The sequence below is a fragment of the Spermophilus citellus genome, assembly GCF_964194105.1.
Source record: "Spermophilus citellus genome assembly, chromosome: 4".
Classification (NCBI taxonomy): Eukaryota; Metazoa; Chordata; class Mammalia; order Rodentia; family Sciuridae; genus Spermophilus; species Spermophilus citellus.
This window is the reverse complement of record NC_138185.1, coordinates 4,352,207-4,371,956: the sequence shown is the minus strand read 5'-3', so window position 1 is coordinate 4,371,956 and position 19,750 is coordinate 4,352,207. Positions and strand designations below refer to the sequence as shown.

The following is a 19,750-nucleotide window of genomic DNA, read 5'->3' as shown; positions in this document are numbered from 1 at the left end:
GAATTTGCAAGTACAGAATTCAAGAGTAAGAAGAACAGACCATAGAAAACTCAAGATTGTAGAAATGAATCCACATATGTCATAAATACCAATAATAAATGTCAATTAATAGGCAAAAATTGCCAGACAGCATTTTTTAAAAATGTAGATTGACGCTATTTAAAAGACAAAAGATAAGTACTTGAGATGGCTGAATGCAAAAAGATGGGAAGAAAGCCTAAGCAAATGCAAATAAAAAGAAAAATATAGTTAGATTAATATCAGGTAATAAAAAACTGTAAGATAAAGATCAATTTGAGAGAGAGAGAGAGATGGGGGATCTCTAGATAATAATGAAAGATTTAATTCACTGGGAATGCATTTGTATTTACCTAAATCAATAGAATCAGGATATATGGTAAGCACTGAAGCAATTATAGGCATAATTCAAGAAATCCATGGTCATGTTGAGAGTCCTCAACATTCTCAATTATGGATAAGTCAAAAGGACAAAAAAATTAGAAAGATTTAAAATATTTTAGCAACACATTATAGATCTGTACAGGGAGTGCTCCAAACTTAGCATTCATTATTATTATCTGTGCAGGAGTTATTTAGAAGGTAAATTTCTTTAGAGAAGCTTACGCACATGCTCTGGCTGGGTTTAGGGAAAGATTTATCAGCCAGACCTTTGGAGTAGTTGTCCTTCTCCAGGTCTTCTGTTCAGGCTCAAAGCACATTCCTGGTTGACTGGCCATGCAGCAGATCACACTATGCCTCTGGGATGAAGAGGTTGTGAACAAGCTCTCAACCATGAAAACAGGACCTGGGATTGGGTGTTCTCCAAGTGGGGGAGCAGTGAGTGGTAGCAGAATTTAGCAGAGTATTAGTGGGGCCTCACCGGTAACTTCTACCCATAATTTCTGAAAGTCATAACCTGGAAATTCACACTGCTCTCCTAGCTCCTTTCAAGTGCAAAATGCTTCTCAGTTTACTACAAGGAGAAACTTCTGCCATCTGGAAAGTCTGGGCCAAAAGGTAGGTTCTGGTTAGTATGGATTTTTAACAATGTTTAATCGTTCAACCCATGAACGTGGGCTATCTTTCCATTCACTCCTGTTCTTCAGTGTCCTACGTCAATGTTTTATAGTTTTCAGAACACAGATCTTTCACTGTTTTATTTAAAGTTACTCATCAATATGTTTTTGTGGCACTGTAAATGAGATTATTAATTTCTTTTTCAGATAGCTTATTGTTAATGTATAGAAACACTACTGATCTTTGCATGTTGATTTTGTATCCTGTAATTTTACTGAATTCATCTACGAGTTCTTTTTTTAAGAAATATTTATTTTTTAGGTGTAATTGGACACAATGTCTTTATTTATTTATTTTTATGTGGTGCTGAGGATCAAACCCGGAGCCTCGCACATGCTAGGCGAGTCCTCTACCACTGAGCCACAGCCCCAGCCCCATGTATGAGTTCTAATAACTTTTTTTGGTAGAGTCTTTAGGGTTTTCTATGGAAGAATCATGTTATCGGCACACACATTATTTCAGTTCTTCCTTTGTTATTTGGATAATATTTATTTATTTATTTATCTCTACTAATTTCCATGGCTAGTACTTCCTATAGCATGTTTTTAAAAAGGTGAGAGTAGGCTTCCTTGTCTTGCCCCTGATCTTAACAAAAAAGCTTCCAGCTGTTCACTGATGAGTGTGACCCTAGCTGTGACGTTGTGCTATGTAGACTACTGCGTTAAGGTGAATTCCTTCTCTAAGTAACCTATTGAGATCATAAACAGATGCTGAATTTTATCAAATGCTTTTTCTGCATCCACTGAGATTATCACATGGTTTTCCTCTGCATTCTATTAATATGGTGTATTACATTTATTGTTTTTTTGTAGTGAATGATACATTTTAAAATTAATTTTTATTTTATAACTGACATGATATTTGTACTCATTTGTGGTTATAATATTATAATTTGATATGTGTATACAATGTATAATGATCAAATCAGGTTGAGTAATTATCTCCTCTAATATCATTTCTATGTGTTGAGAAACTTCAAGGTCTTCCTCTCCAGTTATCTTTTTTTTTTTTTTTAAGGGAGAAAGAGAGAGAGAGAAAGAGAGAGAATTTTTTAATATTTATTTTTTAGTTTTCAGCGGACACAACATCTCTGTTTGTATGTGGTGCTGAGGATCGAACCCAGGCCGCACGCATGCCAGGCGAGCGCGCTACCGCTTGAGCCACATCCCCAGCCCCTTTCTAGTTATCTTGAAATATTTAATTAATTGTAGATATTAGTTGCCCTACTGTGCTCTAGAACATTAAAGCTACTAACTGTATTTTGATCCCATTATTCACTCTCCCTCCATCTTCTCTCCCCATACTCTTCCTTACCTCTAGTGACATCTAGTCTACATTCAACTTTAATGAGATCAACTTTATTTTACTGATTGATTGATTGATTGATTGTGCTGGGGACTGAATCCAAGGATGCTCTACCACTGAGCTACATCCTCAGCACTTCTTATTTTTTTTATTTTGAGATGAGATTTCACCAAGTTGTGAAGCCTGGCCTCAAACTTGTGATCCTCTTGCCTCAGCCTCCTGAGTGGCTGAGATTATAGGCATGTACCACCTCACTCACTTGATCAACTTTTTTAGCTTCTACAAATGAATGAGAACATGTGGTATTTGTCTTTCTGCAATTAGGTCCTTTCACTTAACATACCGTCCTCCAGTTCTACCCATGTTGTCACAAGTCACATGATTCATCTTTGTATGGCTGAATAATATTGGGTTGTGCATATATAACATTTTTGTTTTAATTATTATACATGACAGTATTTCATCCATTCACCTATCAAAGAATATGATTCTAAAACTTGGCTATTGAGAATAGTGTGGCCATAACATGGGTGTGCAGGTCTCTTTTTGATGTAATGACTTCATTTCCTGTGGACGTACACCCCACAGTGGCATTGCTGGGTCACCTGTTGGTTCTATTTGTTTTCTGAAGAATCTCCATAGTATTTCCATAATGGCTGCACTAATTTACATTCCCACCAACAGTATATAAAAGCTCTCCTTTTTCTATATCCTTACCAGAATTTTTTATTTTTAATCTTTTTTTCACAATAACAGTGGATAATTCTTTCAATGTGTCACTGAATTTGCTTTCCTAATATTTTGTTGAGGATTTTTGTATCTATGTTCATCAGGAGCATTGGACAATGCTTTTTATTTTCTTGAAGTGTCTTCTCCTTGCTTTGGTATCAAGGTGATGCTGGCTTCATAAAATGAGTTTGAAAATACTCCTGCCATGTCAACTTCCTTGGAAGAGTTTGAGAAGGATTGGTCTGCAGTTCTCCTTTGCTGTGTTTAGTAGAATTCAGCATTTGAGCCCTTGGGTTCTGGAATTTTCTTTAATGGGTTCTGGGATTTCCTTTGACTTGGTCTTACTGATTTAATCTCCTTACTCATTGTAGGACTATTCAGATTTTCTATTTCTTCATGATTCAGTCTTGATGTGTTTCTAGAAATTTACCTATTTCTTCTAGGTTATCCAAATTGTTAGCAAATTATTATTCACTTTTTTTCAGAAATAGACAAAACAATCCTAAACTGCTTAAGTTGCCACAAAAGACCCAGTACAACAGAGACACAGCCACATCAACGTTTATTGCAGCACAATTCACAATAGCTAAACTGTGGAGCCAACTTAGATGCCCTTCAGTGGATGAATGGATAAAGAAAATGTGGTATACATACACAATAGAATATTTCTTAGGATTCAAAGGGAATAAAATCTTGGCATTTGCAGGTAAATGGATGGAGTTGGAGAATATAATGCTAAGTGAAGGTAGCCAATCCCAAAAAACCAAAGGCCGAATGTTTTCTCTGATACAAGGAGGCTGATTCATAGTAGGGTAGGGACGGGGAGCATGGGAGGATTAGATGAACTCTAGATAGGGCAGAGGGGTGGGAGGGGAAGGGAGGGGGCATGGGGGTAAAAAAGATGGTGGAATGAGATGGACATCATTACCCTAAGTACATGTATGAAGAAGACACAAATGGTGTGACTCTACTTTGTATACAACCAGAGATACGAAAAATTGTGCTCTATATGTGTAATAAGCATTGATACACACACACACACACACACACACACACACACACAGACACTAAAAATTATAACCGAATACCCTCAATTGTTTGGAAGTCCTGTTCATCTGTGTCCCCCCTCCATATCCACCCCAGGAGCCCTGCTTCTACTAATAGGCTGTGGGCTCATCTGACCAGCTAATTCTCAAGACTCAGTGAATAGGTATATCTGGGTTAAATTTCAAACCAAAAGTACAACTTGATCATGCGAACTTAAGACACACAGGGCCTCTTGTCTGATCTCTCAGGGAACTGAAGAGATGGCACGGTTTCTGACTAGGGAACTTCAAAGCTGAAAGAGCCGTGGGTAGTATTGGGGCAATCACGGTTTCCTTGTTATTTGTTTCCTGTTGAACATATATCAAGCACTGATCATACGCCAGTTACCATGATTTGCTACAATAGTTCGATTAATCCTCATGTCTAAGAGGCAGCTTTTGCTATTATTATTTCCTTTATGAAAAGCTGAGGCTTGGTGACAGGCCAGACCCCACGGGTGGGAGTGGCTGGATCTGGGACGTGAACTCAGGTCCAAGTGCAGGCATCAACTTTTCTACCATCCTATATTGCTGAGTTAAATCTTCATCCTTTCTCATCTTTATCCCCATAGTAAAAGCAAAGTTTCCAGGTTAGTTGTATTATTTCCATTTTCCATATGAGGAAACTAAGGATCCAAGATATGCTGTAGTTAAAGTGACCAAGCCAGGACCCAAGTCAAGATCACTGGATTGGGGTTGTAATCACCACTAATGAAGAGTCCAGGAACTGTTGTAGAATTGGGGGAAGATACAGCATTAGAATTCTGGGGAGGAGGGAGCAAATGTGGATACGGTGACATGTCTTCACTTTAGTCACCACATAATGTGGCTTCAGGATGCTGGAAGATCTCTGCATAGCTTCCTCAAGATCTGATTCCATGTATAAATGAGGCACACATGAATAAATGGCATAAAGATCAGTCTCTCTCTCTCTCTCTCTCTCTCTCTCTCTCTCTCTCTCTCTCTCTCATTTTGAAATGTGTTCTCTCCAAGAGTTACTACAGTAAGATGCTGTTAGTTCTTCACATCTTAAAATAAAAAACACACTTAGATCTTGAAAAGACATATGGAAAATGGGGGTTTGAGTGAGCAGGGAAAGATTATCCACTTATCAGGTTGTCTAGGGGTATCATAGGAGCTGAGCCTTGGAATGCCCCAGAAGGAATAAGAGGAATCTTTTTGTTAACTTGCGGCCATCTGGGATCATTTTTACTTCTGAGATCCAGCAGGGTCTGCTCAGGCCTTCCAGAAAATCTCTTGCTATCTATTTCTGTCATCAGTGGAGCAAAGAAGAGGTGCTCACCAGTGTCAGGGGTTGCCCAAGGAATGACTGTGTGCAAATCATCGCCACAACTGTTCCAAACAAATCCTTTAATCACTCAGGTGTGGCCTTTCACCCAGGAGAAACAGAGTGGACAGGTGTCTGGGTAGGACAAGGTGCAGCACCGTGGCAGAGTATGAGACACCCGGGGAGAGTTCTGGAATGAATGTCTAGGCCTGCCCCCATCCCAACAGGCTCCTTTTTCTTTTGTGAGAACTAAAGGATTCTGGGGGATCCCCTGGAAGGCTCCTCTGCACACTTTGTGCCTCCTCTGGATCATGCCTAACTCGGATCCCTCTTTTCGCACACATCTGCCCTTCTCTCCACAGCTCCACCTTCTCTTGGAGGAATGTAGCTCTCCTGCTTATTCTCCCTCTCTCTTTGGAGCAGACTTCTGCATCGCAGTCCAACAAGATCAAAGGTGGGTTCAGAACAGCTGCCGCCGTTTTCCTGTGAGAGGCATTCTTGGAGGCTGAGGTTGGGTGCAAAGCTAGTGTCGGCTGAGGTCACCCTACTGTGGATTCTGAGCCACCATTCTAAGCTCTCCAAATCCTCCCCTGCCTGTTCTCCCCAAGTTATTTCCCTAACTTTCCCCAAAATATGCCTTCCAGGGTTTTTTTTTTAACAATTTATGAGTCACTGTGCATGAGCCTGAGAGGATCAGTGAGGACATGGCTGTGGTCTTGGGGAAGAGAGAGTGAAGGCAGGGGTTGAGTCAAGGGAGTACGGTAAAGAAGGAGAAAAGGTCGATTTTAAGTAGATTGGAGACAAAATTGGCCAAAAGCCATGATGGACAGGATGCTGGGGTGATGGGGGAGGAAAGAATGTCTAGATTCTAACAACAACTGTTGATGTCAAATATCAAGATGGGGAACAGGGGCAGGGAGGTGCTGCTTAGGCATGGGGAGACAGTAGTTCTTAAACATGTTAGAACAGAGTTACCCATGAGTCTGCCTGAATAATTTTTCCCAGGCAGTTGAATAAAAGGAACAGGATGGATCTGGGAATCAGGATTGTGGGAATAGATGTGATCACCCGGGAATGTCATGAGAGCAGGACTCTGGGGAACATCTCTGGCAAATGCAGAACTCCAGGGGGGTGTACCAGGGGGTATGCACCCAGGGTGAGTTTTGGGGACCACCCTGAGCAGGAGCTGTGCACACACAGTTAAGTCCTGAATAAAGGGGTACTGGACTGGCATTGCACCCTGCAGGGCAAGGGGACTTGCGTCCGCTCTGAAAACAAGGGATAGCTCTGGGACTGAACGCTACCTGATTGGAGGGGCTTCCCCTTGTTCCTTGGTAATCCTGCACATTTGGCCCTTTTTTAGGATGAATGTTCTTTCAAACAGCCTCCCCAATGAAACCCAGGTTCAAGGCCTGCCTTGCCTCCTTTGTGGGAGCTGGGTCAGAGGGGCCCACGTCCCAGAACCCAAAGAAAAAGGTATTTCTCTGTGTTTGTGTGATTATTTCGTGCCAGCCCAGTTCTCCTGGAGTGACCCTGACTGATTTAGTCGTGTGTCGGGGCAGTAAGTGACTAAGAAGAGCTGGCCAGGGAGGGAGGGGGTTCTATTCTAGGTAAAGAACTCAAGCTGATAATCAGGAGAGGAGCCCAATGTCCAAAACCCAAGCAAAGGTTTAAATGGCTGCTGGAAGCCAGAGAATCAACTCTAGTGAGATGACTGGCTTTACCTCCTAATCCCAAGGTTTCCCTTCCTACTTCTCTTTACCCTTTGAGGTCTCCATATTTAATTTGCCAAACTCTTTCTGTGCCCAAATCTTGAGCAATGGTCCCCAAGTGGTAGCTTATCCCATGGTGCCTACCAACCTGCCTTAGGATTACCCAGGGGGCTTTCTAAAAATTGGGGTCAGCGACTGTTCCACTCCTCGGTTTATAGCCAAAGGACTTAAAAACAGCATACTACAGGGACGCAGCCACATCAATGTATATATAGCAGTTCAATTCACAATAGCTAAACTGTGAACCAACCTAGGTGTCCCTCAATAGATGAATGGATAAAGAAAATGTGGTATGTATACTCAATGGAATATTACTCAGCTTTAAAGAAGAGTGAAATTATGGCATTTGCCAGTAAATGCTTGGAGTTGGAGAAAACATGCTAAGCGAAATAAGCCAATCCCATAAAACCAAAGGCCGATAAATGTTTTCTCCAATATATGGGTGCTAATTCACAATAAGGCGGGAGGCACTAGGGAAGAATAATGTTACCTTAGATTAGGTAGAGGGAAGTGATTGGGAGGGGAAGGGAGGAAATGTGGGGATAGGAAAGACAGTAGAATGAAGCAGACATTATTGCTGTATGTACATATGTGACTGCATGATCAATGTGATTCTGCAACATGGACACTCAGAAAAATGAGAAATTATATCCCATCTTTGTATGATATATCAAACGGCATAAATGCATCCTACTGTCATGTATAACTAATTAAAACAAATTTTAAAAACTTTTAAAAAATAGCTAAATTGTGGAATCAACCTAGATGCCCTTCAGTAGATGAATGGATAAAGAAACTGTGGTACATATATACAATGGAATATTACTCAGCATTAAAAGAGAATAAAATCATGACATTTGCAGGTAAATGGATGGAATTAGAATTGTGCTAAGTGAAGTAAGCCAATCCCAAAAAAACAAATGCCAAATATTTTCTTTTATATGAGGATGCTGATCCATAATGGGGATGGGGATGTCATGGGAAGAATAGAGGAACTTTAGATAGGGCAAAGGGGATGAAGGGGAAGGGAGGGCACAGAGGGGTAGGAAAGACAGTGGAATGAGATGGACATCATTAGCCAAGCACAAGTATGAAGATACGAATGGTGTGACTCTACTTTGTGTACAGCTAGAGACATGAAAAATCATGCTCTATGTGTGTAATATGAATTGAAATGCATTCTGCTGCCATATATGATAAATTAGATGAAATAATTCTTTTTAAAAAAAAGGGGAAAAAATTAGGGTCAGTAGGCCTTACTTTCTAGAGATTCTGATTTCAGTCCAGAGTCCTTATTTACTTAAAGATACACAGAGAGTTTTGATGTACACTCCAGATCAGGAATCATGTACTCTTCTTAGCTTTGAGCCATCCTTGGAGGGTGCATTTAAAGAGATGTGATGGGTAAGACTAGCTGAAGAATGCTAAAAGTCTCAGTGGCCCATCCTTGGGGAAGATGTGGGGCTTCTGAGGCGAGTTCTGGGTTGAGAATCCTGGGCCTGTCACTGAGTCACTGTAGCATCCTTTTTTACCTCATTTTTTTAAGCCTATGAAATTAGGAGGGTGGTATTAAAGATAAATATGGTCCTTTGAATTCTAAACTTCTATAATTACAAGACCCAGTCCTATCTAAAAAGATCATATGTCTGTGATTAGGTTCCACTGGAGACATGCTCCATCTCTGGCCTGTATTAGTGCCTGTTGCTGCAGAGCCCACTGTAGGTCATCAGTCTGGCCTGGTGCGCCTGGGTTTTCTGCTCTGATTCTCGTCAGGCTGAGACCAAAGTGTCAGACAGGGCTGCCGTTCTCAGTGGGACTCAGGGTCCTCTCCCTAAGTGCACTGATTGTTAGCACAGCCCTTCTCTTGCCGTTTTAGGATGGAAGTTCTGATTTCCTGACTGGTTGTCAACTTCTAAAGGCCACCTTCATTTACTGGCACTTGACCTCCATTATGTTCACAGCTAGCAATAGTAGGATGGCTCCTCCTCACAGTCTCAATCTCTGTGACCTCTTCACTCCCAGCCTTCTTCTTTTAAAGGACCCAACTGACTGGGTCTGACCTACTTGGATAATCTCTGTCTCTTAAGGTCAACTAACTTTGAACTTCACCTACACATGCAGAATCCTTTCACGGCAGTTCCTGCATTCGTGTTTGATTCAGAGGACTGGAATCTTGGGGGTGCAACGTTGGAAACCTGTCTATTGCAAGCACTTAAATCAGCATCCATACTTATCCCTAAAAACGGAGTAAGCAACCACGTATCTGCAGAACGCTTAGCAGGCTCTGTGATCCGTGTATTATGAACATCATCCCATTTAATTCTAACTGACCTGTACAGTAAGGATTGCCATTCTCATTTTAGAGATAGGACATTGATGACTCAGACAAAGGAAGAGACTGTCCCAAGATTATTTAGCTAGTTAGTGTTGCAATCAGTCTGCCAATGTGCTCTTCCCACTCCACCATTTCCTCCTGTCTTAGAGGTAAGTCAGAATTCACGCCATTGAACTCAGATTGGTCTTGAGTTCACAGAAGTCAAGGGACCAAAGTCAGGACTCCTGACTCCTATTTCCATGATGTTTCCATGGTTCTTTACTAATTTCTTCGATTGCCTCAGATGTTGGAGACAGAGGAGTTAAGCCTTAAAATATTAGGTTTCAAGAAGATTGGGAGCTCCTTAATTTAAAGCAAGGGCCTTTGTCCTTACTGAACCACCTGCCTTTGGGATCTAAGATGTTTTTCCTTCAGTGCTACCTGGGCACAAATTCCGGATTCACCTCCTTCTAAATGGGCCAAAAGTGGTGAGAGAAACAGCCATGGATCCTAAATGTAAGCAGAATGAGAACTGGGAATTGAAGGTACAGGATAGGACTTACATTTTCATCATTTACTGTTGCCCTGGTAGGAGAAGAGCTTAAACTCCTGGAATGTGATTTGGACAATTCTTTCTTGCAGTGAAACCTGGAGAGTGCCCCAGAGAGCGGCTCTTCTGTGACATCATGATGCCGGATTTATGCAAATCGGATTTCAACTGCCCAGATTACATGAAGTGCTGCACTTTTGCCTGTGGGAAGAAGTGCATGGATCCCTATGAAGGTAGTGGCATTCAGGCTGGGGGTGGAGGTGACTTTTGAGGGTCCCCACTTCTTACTCCATTCAGAAATGGCTGAACAATTCCTTTTGATAGCAGGACAAAGAGTCGCAAGTTTGCATTTTTCTCACTATCCAATTTAAATTGGATAGTGTAAGTCATGAGTCCAGGCATGGTGGCCATCAACTAGACAATACTGATGTTTGCCTTCTTGGGTCCAACATTCAATCTTTCATGAACAATTAATACTCTGGTGTGCTCACTGTGTGCTGAGAAACTGTGGTTGGCCCTGTGACAAAATCAAATCTCAGTTAACTTAGGTGCTGGGTTCCTTTCAGACTCTTGGTCTTTTCAAGGAGGTTTTCTGGGAACTCATGAGTATTCCTATGCACATCTTATAAGAGTGTGTACATTTGACAGAGATTCATTTGTTCGTTCATTCATTTATCCAACTGGTATTTATGGTCGGTGCCCTTTGGCCAAGACTACCAGGAACATACCTGGAGCTGAACAAGTTGGGTTCATTACTGATTACAGGGAGGGAGAATGTCCACTGTGGATCACCATGTGACATCTCAGTAAGCAACTGCTAGAATGTATTACAGGATTTGGTTTTTGGATGATTTGGGGGAGGGCTTTAGAATCTGTACTGTCAGGAAGTGGGGGCAACGCTACGGCTTGGCTCCTCCGGGAATCTCATCCACCGAGGGAGCAGGCAGAGTGAGGGAGCTGAAACTGGTGGGGAAGCTCAAGTCACTCATGTTGGGCGGAACAGGGAAGTGTTTGGTATGTTATGAATTTCACAGACATCTTGCTTTCTGTCTCACGTTGTCATGGTCTTAGAGCTACTTCATTTGATGCTGATGTCCCATGAGATGTTTTATGTCAACAGGGGAACACAACAGCTTAGCTGATGGGGTTTCAGACATTAGGGACTATTTTTTCCTTCCTATGTACCAGGTGCTTTGTTAGGCACTTTGGATACAGTTCCTGAACAGGTCCTGGCCTCTCAAAGCTCAAAGCAGTGGACAAGATCAACTCCAAAGTATCTTCAGATGCCCTTCAAAATCACCTTTGCGAGAAAGAAGTGATGTTAGGAGAGTGGACAATAGTAGTCGTGGAGCTAGGGCCAGAACCTACTTTTTTTGAGTGTGGCTTTTTCTGACATGGATGATAACACCATCAACTATGACAGTTGGGGGGGATCTTATCCCTTCTTTTTACCTCTACCTTTTATGCTCTTCCCTTTTTACACCCTGACCTCAGAACCCTGCATGCTACCCTTTAAAGAAGGAGACTGCAGGATGAGACTGCAACGTTGGTATTATGACTTTAAAAAACATCGGTGTAGAACCTTTATCTATCATGGCTGCCAAGGGAATGCCAACAACTTCCTCAGGCTGGATGACTGCAAGAAGGCCTGCATGTTAATTGGTGAGACCCACATCCCTGCAAGGGGAGGGCTTGGTTTACCCAGAAACAGAATACCAGCATGGTTAGAGCTCAGAGTTGGAGGTGGAACTACCTGGGTTCAAGCCATAGCTCCGTCACTTACTGGCTGGGAGGTCTTGGGCCAATTGCCTGCCTTGGTGAATCTATTTTCTTGTGTACAAAATGGGGATGGTAATAGTATTTATCAAATGGAGTTGTACCTCAAAACGACATAGTACCCATAAAGTGCTCACAAATTTTGGCTCATGGGATCCAGGCCTACTTTCTTGGAGACAGATATTTTTTCATCACGTCAACCTATTGAGCATCACCTGGAGGACTCACCCAAGAAGGAGCCATAGACAGGCCAGCCTGGAGTCCCAAGGAGTAAGTGTAGACACTGAAGGTAGAGAATAGGGGGCGGTGAAGGTGAGAGCTGTGGGTTCCTTCTTTAGTGAAGTGATCATCATTAGCAATGTTGGGGGACAGAGTCCTACTGAATTCATGACCTGGACTAAAACCCTGCTTTTCCCACTTAGTGCAGGTGTTTGGGCCTGTGGGAGCTTCAGTTTTCTCTTCTATAATATTGTTACAGTAGCCAACACCTCACCAAATTTTTGGCAGGATGACATGTGTTCAAAGACACCAAACCTTGACATGGCAGCTCGTCCAGTGGCATGGGCCCACTAAATGGTACCAATTGAGAGAGATGGTGACCATTCATCAGGATGTGGCACTGTGTGATTTACAAGGCAGCACCAGAATTTCAACCTCACACCATCATCACCAACACAGAGAGGTAGCTAGCTAAGAACCCATAATCAGTCAGGAGTAGAGTGATATCAATTCCCCACACCCCGTGTGCCTGAATGGGCAATGCAATCTTGGGATCTGTCTGGACGGAATTAGAACCAAACATTCCCTGAGTGGGAGGATCTGAGGAATCAGAGTCTATGCACAAGGGCTTGGTCTTTTCTCCCCAGAGCAGCAAGAAGAGGCCATGGAAATGGGTTTGGGCTGGTTTATGGGAAACTTAGGTCCGTGCTCAGAGGTAACTTGTACCTCTAAGAGTTGAACGCACTATTGTCAGTCTGACCAGAGACAGAAGGAAAAAAAAATCTACCCTCATAGACTTGGCAACCAGATGAGAACAGGAGACCCACATAAAATCCTAAAGAATTGATTTAAATACCATCTGGGTCCTAATGACTACAACGTTGTATCTCCAGCCCAAATCTGAGAGCTGCTGCCCCGCTAACAAGGTGTCACCTTCTCAGTCGGGGTGCTGCAACAGCCTGCCCCAGGGTCTCCCCACTCGATATTCACCTTCTTTTTATAATCACTATCAGCACAGCAGCCACGACAGTCCTTTCAAAACATGAGTCATCATGACATCCTCTATTGAGAACACTACAACAGCTTCCCATTTCACTCAAAATAAAACCAAACACCTTCAAAGGGCTTAACTTGATCTGTGTGAACCGGACATCATTAGCCCTATTTTATACAGAAGGATGCTGTCACTTATTTAGTGACGGGACTGAGACTTTATGTTGGGGCTTCAGATGCTGAGCTCAGCATTCTTTCTACCACATTCCAGAATGCAGTGAGAGAGCGGACAGGGTAGAGTGAACCAAGTTGCAGGGATTCTAGTTTTGAAGAGAAAGAAAGTCTGTTTGAAGGGTGGTGGGATGGTGGGGTCTGCAGGTGCTCACATCTGCTCTTGTTTCAGTCAAGAAAGGACAGTGCCCTCTCTTCCCTTACACCTCTCGAATGGAGTGTCCAAAGCCATGTAAGAGTGACATGGATTGCCTTATGACAGAAAAATGCTGTGACTCCAGGTGTGGTTTTGTTTGTGCCAACCTCTGGCAAGGTAAGGACCAGAGATGGTAGGACTTTGGGAAGATATACCTCCCAAAGTCCACTGGGCATGGATCAAGGATGCCATGATATCCCATAAAATGGGGGTCTCTTGAGCCTCAGCTGCCCCTTGGATTGACCTTGGAGGTATCTGAGGAGATTTCACCTTTCAATGCCCAACCAGTGCTCTCATGTTGACCTCCTGGCCTCTGGACACTATTGTGCTATTCTTTGAAGTCATTACCACACTTGGTGATCACTCTCCATTCTTCCCCAAGGAAATTTATTTGTTAGGATCTCATTCTTCCATGACTTTCAGAGTGACAATGTCCGTGGATTCACATACACACAGATTCTTAACCACTAAGTATATTCCTGATAATTCACATTCTATAAGAGGATCTGGGGAAAGACCGTTAGCAAATGCTTTGGGGGTAGAAGCCAACTCTCCCACTCCTACGGCTGGAGGTAACAATTTCCCCACGTAGACCCAGGGGTTGGTAGTGCCTGGAGATACCCGTGGTGAGGTTGCAAGAGGCAAAGCCTTTTCAACTGACTTCGACTTTTTCAGAGGCTGTCTGTGCGACTTGGCCAACTCACTTCCCCCTATATGATCCTCAATTCCTATAAGACAAGGATGTTCTGGGTCCACCCAAACCCATTATTCCATAGGGAATACAGGAGTCTTATCAGGTTGGACAAGTCTGGGATGATGCTCTTCAAGTTACTAGCCATAGACAGTGCCTCCCCCACTGAGTGATGGGAAGGGAAGAGGCTTGATTAGAACAAAATCCTTGATGGGTTTCCTAAGATTCCCCAAATGTGTGTCTGATTATGATGGAGTGTTTCAAGGTGAAGTGTCTTGTTTTTACTCCATAAAGTCAAACCAGGTTTTTGCCCACGTATGCCTCAGATGTGTAACAAGATTAGTAAACCAATGTGCCTTCAGGATAGCGATTGTCCAGAGGGGGAGAAGTGCTGTTCACGCTGTGGACTGATGTGCTTGGCACCCCGGAAATGAACAGTAAGTGGAAAATATTCTCATGGGAAGAGTAATTATGAATAAGCGTAATGAAGAGCTCTTTTGTTGGTCTTGGGCTAACTACCTTACCAGACTGTTATTAAGGGTAACAGTATTTATAGGGTTATTCTATGTATCCTATCATGTAGGGTTTTTATATATAATAAATTTATATACAATCATATCATCGTAAAATAATGATAAACTTGGCTCTTCTTTTCTCCAACTTCATGGCTTTGTTATCTTGTCTTCTATTGAGTAGAACTTCTAAAATAATCTTGAAAATGAAGGCAGTGAGGGCCTGAGGTACAGCTCCATGGCAGAGCATGTAGTTAGCATGCCCAAGGTCCTGCCATCAATCCCACCACCAAAAAAATAAAAATAAACGCAATAGTGTCTAGTTCCTTATTTTAAAGTCAGTGGCTACTGCTGGTGGTGGTGGTGGTGGTGGTGGTGGTGGTGGTGGTGTGTGTGTGTGTGAAAGATAAATAGTTTTTTATGGCACTTATTTCCTTTTTTAAGGTTTTTTCTTCTCCATTTTCAGCTGCTACTAGAAACGACTGCTGAATTTTATCAAACACCTTTCAAGCATCTGCTCATATAATGACTGTTCTCTTCTAATTTGTTGGCATAACAACTTATTAAATTGTCATATGTTGAACCATCTTGCATTCTTAGAATGACTTTATTCATATTGCTAGTATATTTGCATTCATTTACTGTGGCTTTTTTGGCAAAGAGTTTGTTTAAAATTTTCACTTCTAGAGTCAAATTAAAGTAAATGTTCGTTTGTTTGTTGCTGTTCTGGTCACGGTACTTTCAAAAAACTTGCATGGGCAAAATTCAACTTGAAGTGGATCGAAGATCTAGGAATTAGGCTAGAAACTTTGCAACTAGAAGAAAATGTAGAATCCAGACACCAACATATAAGTGTAGGAATCAATTTCTCTTAATAAGACTCCTAAAGCTCAATAAATTAAACGAAGAATCATTAAGTGGGATGGCATCAAATGAAAAAGCTTCTGTACAGCACAGGAAACAATTCAGAATAAGAATAAAAAGCCTACAGAATGGGAGGAAATCTTTGACAGCTAGTCTTTGGGCAGAAGATTAATAGCTAGAATACATAAAGAACATAAAAAATTCAACACCAAAAAACAAATAGCCCAATTGATGCATGGGCAAATGTACTACACAGACATTTCTTAAAAGAAGAAATACAGATTGCCAAATAATATATCAAGTGAGCAGAAAAAAATGCAAATCCAAACTACACTGAGGTTTCTTCTCATCCTAATTAGAATGGTAACAAATACAAATACCGGTGAGGATGCAAGGTATACTTAGACATTTTTGGTAGGACTGCAAATTAGTACAATCACTGTGGATATCAGTATGGAGATTCCTCAAAAGACTAGAAGTAGAGGGGCTGGGGATGTGGCTCAAGCAGTAGCACGCTCGCCTGGCATGCATGCGGCCCGGGTTCGATCCTCAGCACCACATACAAAGATGTTGTGTCCGCCGAAAACTAAAAAGTAAATATTAAAATTCTCTCTCTCTCTCTCTCTCTCTCTCTCTCTCTCTCTCAAAAAAAAAAAAAAAAAAGACTAGAAGTAGAAACACCACATGACTCAGCAATCCCACTCCTTAGTATTTATCCAAAAGAACTAACATCAGAATCCTATATAGCCATTCCTGCACACCAAAGTTTACAGCAGCAAAATTCACAAGAGCCAAATTATGGAACGTCAACAGATGAATGGATTGAGGAAATGTGGTATGGATACACAATGGAGTTTCATAGAGCCACAAAGAATAAAATGGTGTCATTTGCTGGCAAATGGATGGAACTGGGGGACGTCTTGATAAGGGAAAAAAGCCAGACTCAAAAAGTCAAGGGTTGAATATTTTCTCTAACATGCAGAAGCTAGAGAGAAGAAAAGAATTAAAAATAAAAAAGGATCTCACAAAAAAAAAAAACAGTAGAATAAAGGAAGGGAAGGGAGCAAAGACAACGAGGAGGAAATAGAGCATCAAGAGGACCAAACTACGTATGTGCATGTACAAATACATCACGACGACCCCACCGTTCTGCCTAGTTATTATGCACCAGTTTTTAAAAATAGAAGGGAAATCAGTCGAGTTAGAGGAAGGGGATCGGGAGGTGGGGAAAGGGGAGGTACTAGAAAATGAAATTCTGTTATGTGCATGTATGAATGTCACAATGAACACCACCATTACATGTAATTATAATGTACCCATAAAAAAGTTTTACAACTTGACCTATGATGTTTATTAAAGATGATAGTTGCTGAAAAACAAAATAAGAATAGAAACTTGGTTAGAAAACTTACATACTTTTTCTGAAATCTGAAATTTTTTGATAATACATAAGTTCTCCATTCTTTGAAGACTGAAGCCAGTACTCCACTCCCAAGCATCTAGACCATGTTTCTGCCACAGTGCTCTATTTTAGCAATTTTTAAATACTTCATCTGACAGTTTGTGCAGGTTCTCTACCTCCTCATCTGTGAATTTCAGTCTCATATTTTCCTACATGATTATTTTCATATCATTAGATTTGGTTAGTGTTTCCACCCATAATCACATTTCCACCCACCCATCTCCTGCCAACCATCAGTCCTCTGATTCACCCTCTCACGGTGCGTCCAGGTACCCATCCCCACTTACCATCCCTCTGTTGACATTCCTTTCAACGTATTCCTTTGCCCACCATCTCTTCACCCCATATCCATCCTCTTACCCTTCCTTCGCATCTGACTTTTACCAATCTAGTTGTCTATTTTATGTCCAACCTTTAATCCATCTGCTTATTATTTACCTCTCTTTTCTTCTTTCTCGTGTGAGCACACACACAGACACACACACACACACACACACACACACACTCCTTCATGTACATCAACATACTTATCCCACTACCTGATCTTCCCTCTGTCTGTCTATCCCATCATCCAATCAAACAACTTCCATCAACAGACCTACCCACCTGATCACTAACCCTATATCCAGTCCAACCCACTTCACCCATTCTTCCATCCACCCACAATCCTTGCATTCATGCACCCAGATAGCCATGCTTTCCTCACCTCTTCCTACTCCTCTAACCAACCTCGTGATATGTTGTCCCCTGAGGGACACACATCAACACACACATCCATCCTTCCTACACTGATCTCCATCCACCTACCAACCCACTCACTATCCACACATCCACCAATCTCAATGTATCCTCCTCTATTCACGATAGGCTGTCTCCGTTGGTGGACACACGTCTGCCTACCTTTCTACACACTGCCAGTCCCCCACCTACCTCACCCATCCTGCAGAATGCACTGAGTATTTATTCTGGGCCTCTTCGTGTTCTACGCACTAGGTTCTAGACACAGGCCCATTTAATGGACCTCAGAGCTTCTTAAACATGCAACTTGGCAATTCAACTAGAGGCACGTGGAACAACGCTGAAAGACCCTGACAGGAAATCAGCCCAGGAGACAGGTCTTGGTCCATTGAAAAGCAGGAGAAGCCAGGTGGAGGCCAGTGGGCTTTGGCTCTCCCTGGAGCTCACATTCTGAGTCCAGGATTTGGGCATGAAGTCAGAAATCATGCAAAAGTCAGACTGGGGCAGAGTTAGGGCCATGACCCTCAATGAGGGTAGATGAAGGAAGAGCAAGGACCCAGGTGGGTCCCTACTCAGCTTTCTCCAAGAAAGTAGACGTTAGCAGAGGCCCAAACCATGATTCATTCCAAAACTCAAAGACACCCATTTCATGTTCCCTGCTTAAAAAGTGAGACCCATGGGTTGGCCGGGAAATTGTGACAGAACAAACTGAAAGAGTTTTAATTTATTTTCAAGAAAATTAAGAGAAGAAAGAAGCCTTAACTGGGGTCCCTGGGAGCCACTGGGAAATTTGTTGATGCTGATTCTTCAGCTTCTGTCTCTACTAATGATTTCATTCATTCCCTTGGACTCAGCATTCTTTACCCCCAAGTCGACAGTCAAATGTTACACCCACAGCTTCATCAGAACTTCCCTAATGGCCTCTGGCAAGGACGTTCATGTTCAGCTCCCTCTATCCTCATCTCTGACACGTGCTGGATGACATTCAGCAGCATCCTCACTTCTCTGGCCCTGATGATTCCAAACTGTAAAACAAAGCAGTGGCATCAGGTGGTCCCTCGGAGCCCTGCCACCTAGGTATTCCATGTGTTCCTCTCCCCTGGGCTGAGCTTGGTAGAAGCAGAAGGAGGGCAGCCCTGCCTAGGACATCTTGATGGCTCACCAGAAATTGCATTCCCTTGGGGCTGGGGATGTGGCTCAAGCGGTAGCGCGCTCGCCTGGCATGCGTGAGGCCTGGGTTCGATCCTCAGCACCACATACAAAAACAAAGATGTTGTGTCTGCCGAGAACTAAAAAATAAATATTAAAAAATTTAAAAAAAGAAATTGCATTCCCTAGCCTCCTTGAGTGAGCCTGCAGAGTTGGTGGGATGGATTCCCACCGGAGCTCTGCTGTGATCTCCTAGATTTTGTGACCATCATAGTTACTCACTGATGATGAGGCTGGCTTTTTCTGACTTTTCTCTGTCACATAAGAGAGTTTTGAGAACGCTGGTTGGCACAATAAGGCAACTCCTAGTCAGGAAAGAAAATGGGAACCTACAGGTAACTAACTCACTCTCTGAAGAGAGCCTCCCCCCCGCCAGCAGCCTGGCTAAATGGCTGTGGGTGTGTAGCTCCAGGTCTCCAGCACCCTCGACCAGTCGCTCAGTGAGCAGCCAGCAACTCTGCGAGTCACTGAACCAGAGTCTCTCAGGAAGCTCTGTTCCTTTTGTAGCTTCTCCCCCAACAAAGAGTTTGCATCAGATGTGACAGAGACTCCCAACAAGCCCCTGCTCTCCAAGCAACACACTGTGACCAGCACCATCTGGGGACTGTTATCAGCCTGAGCCTTGCCAGCACCAGCTGTGGTCAAACATGAAAGACCCAAAGACCAGAGGAGAGGGAGGATGGTGGGAAGACACAGCGGGAGGGAGAACCGGACACCCAGGCCCTGGGGGCCTTCAGAA

The 19,750-nt window shown here is 42.6% G+C and overlaps 1 protein-coding gene across 1 annotated transcript; it reads left to right on the top strand.

The window, feature by feature from the left end:
* Nucleotides 1-958: 958 nt before the first annotated feature.
* Nucleotides 959-14,660, top strand: WFDC8 (WAP four-disulfide core domain 8; the record flags this gene model as incomplete). Its single annotated transcript, XM_081289765.1, is given in 8 exon segments — nt 959-1,017; nt 1,339-1,353; nt 1,355-1,417; nt 5,847-5,938; nt 10,213-10,353; nt 11,615-11,782; nt 13,512-13,652; nt 14,521-14,660. Coding segments are annotated over 8 exon segments (819 nt in total).
* Between the last annotated feature and the right edge of the window lie 5,090 nt (nt 14,661-19,750).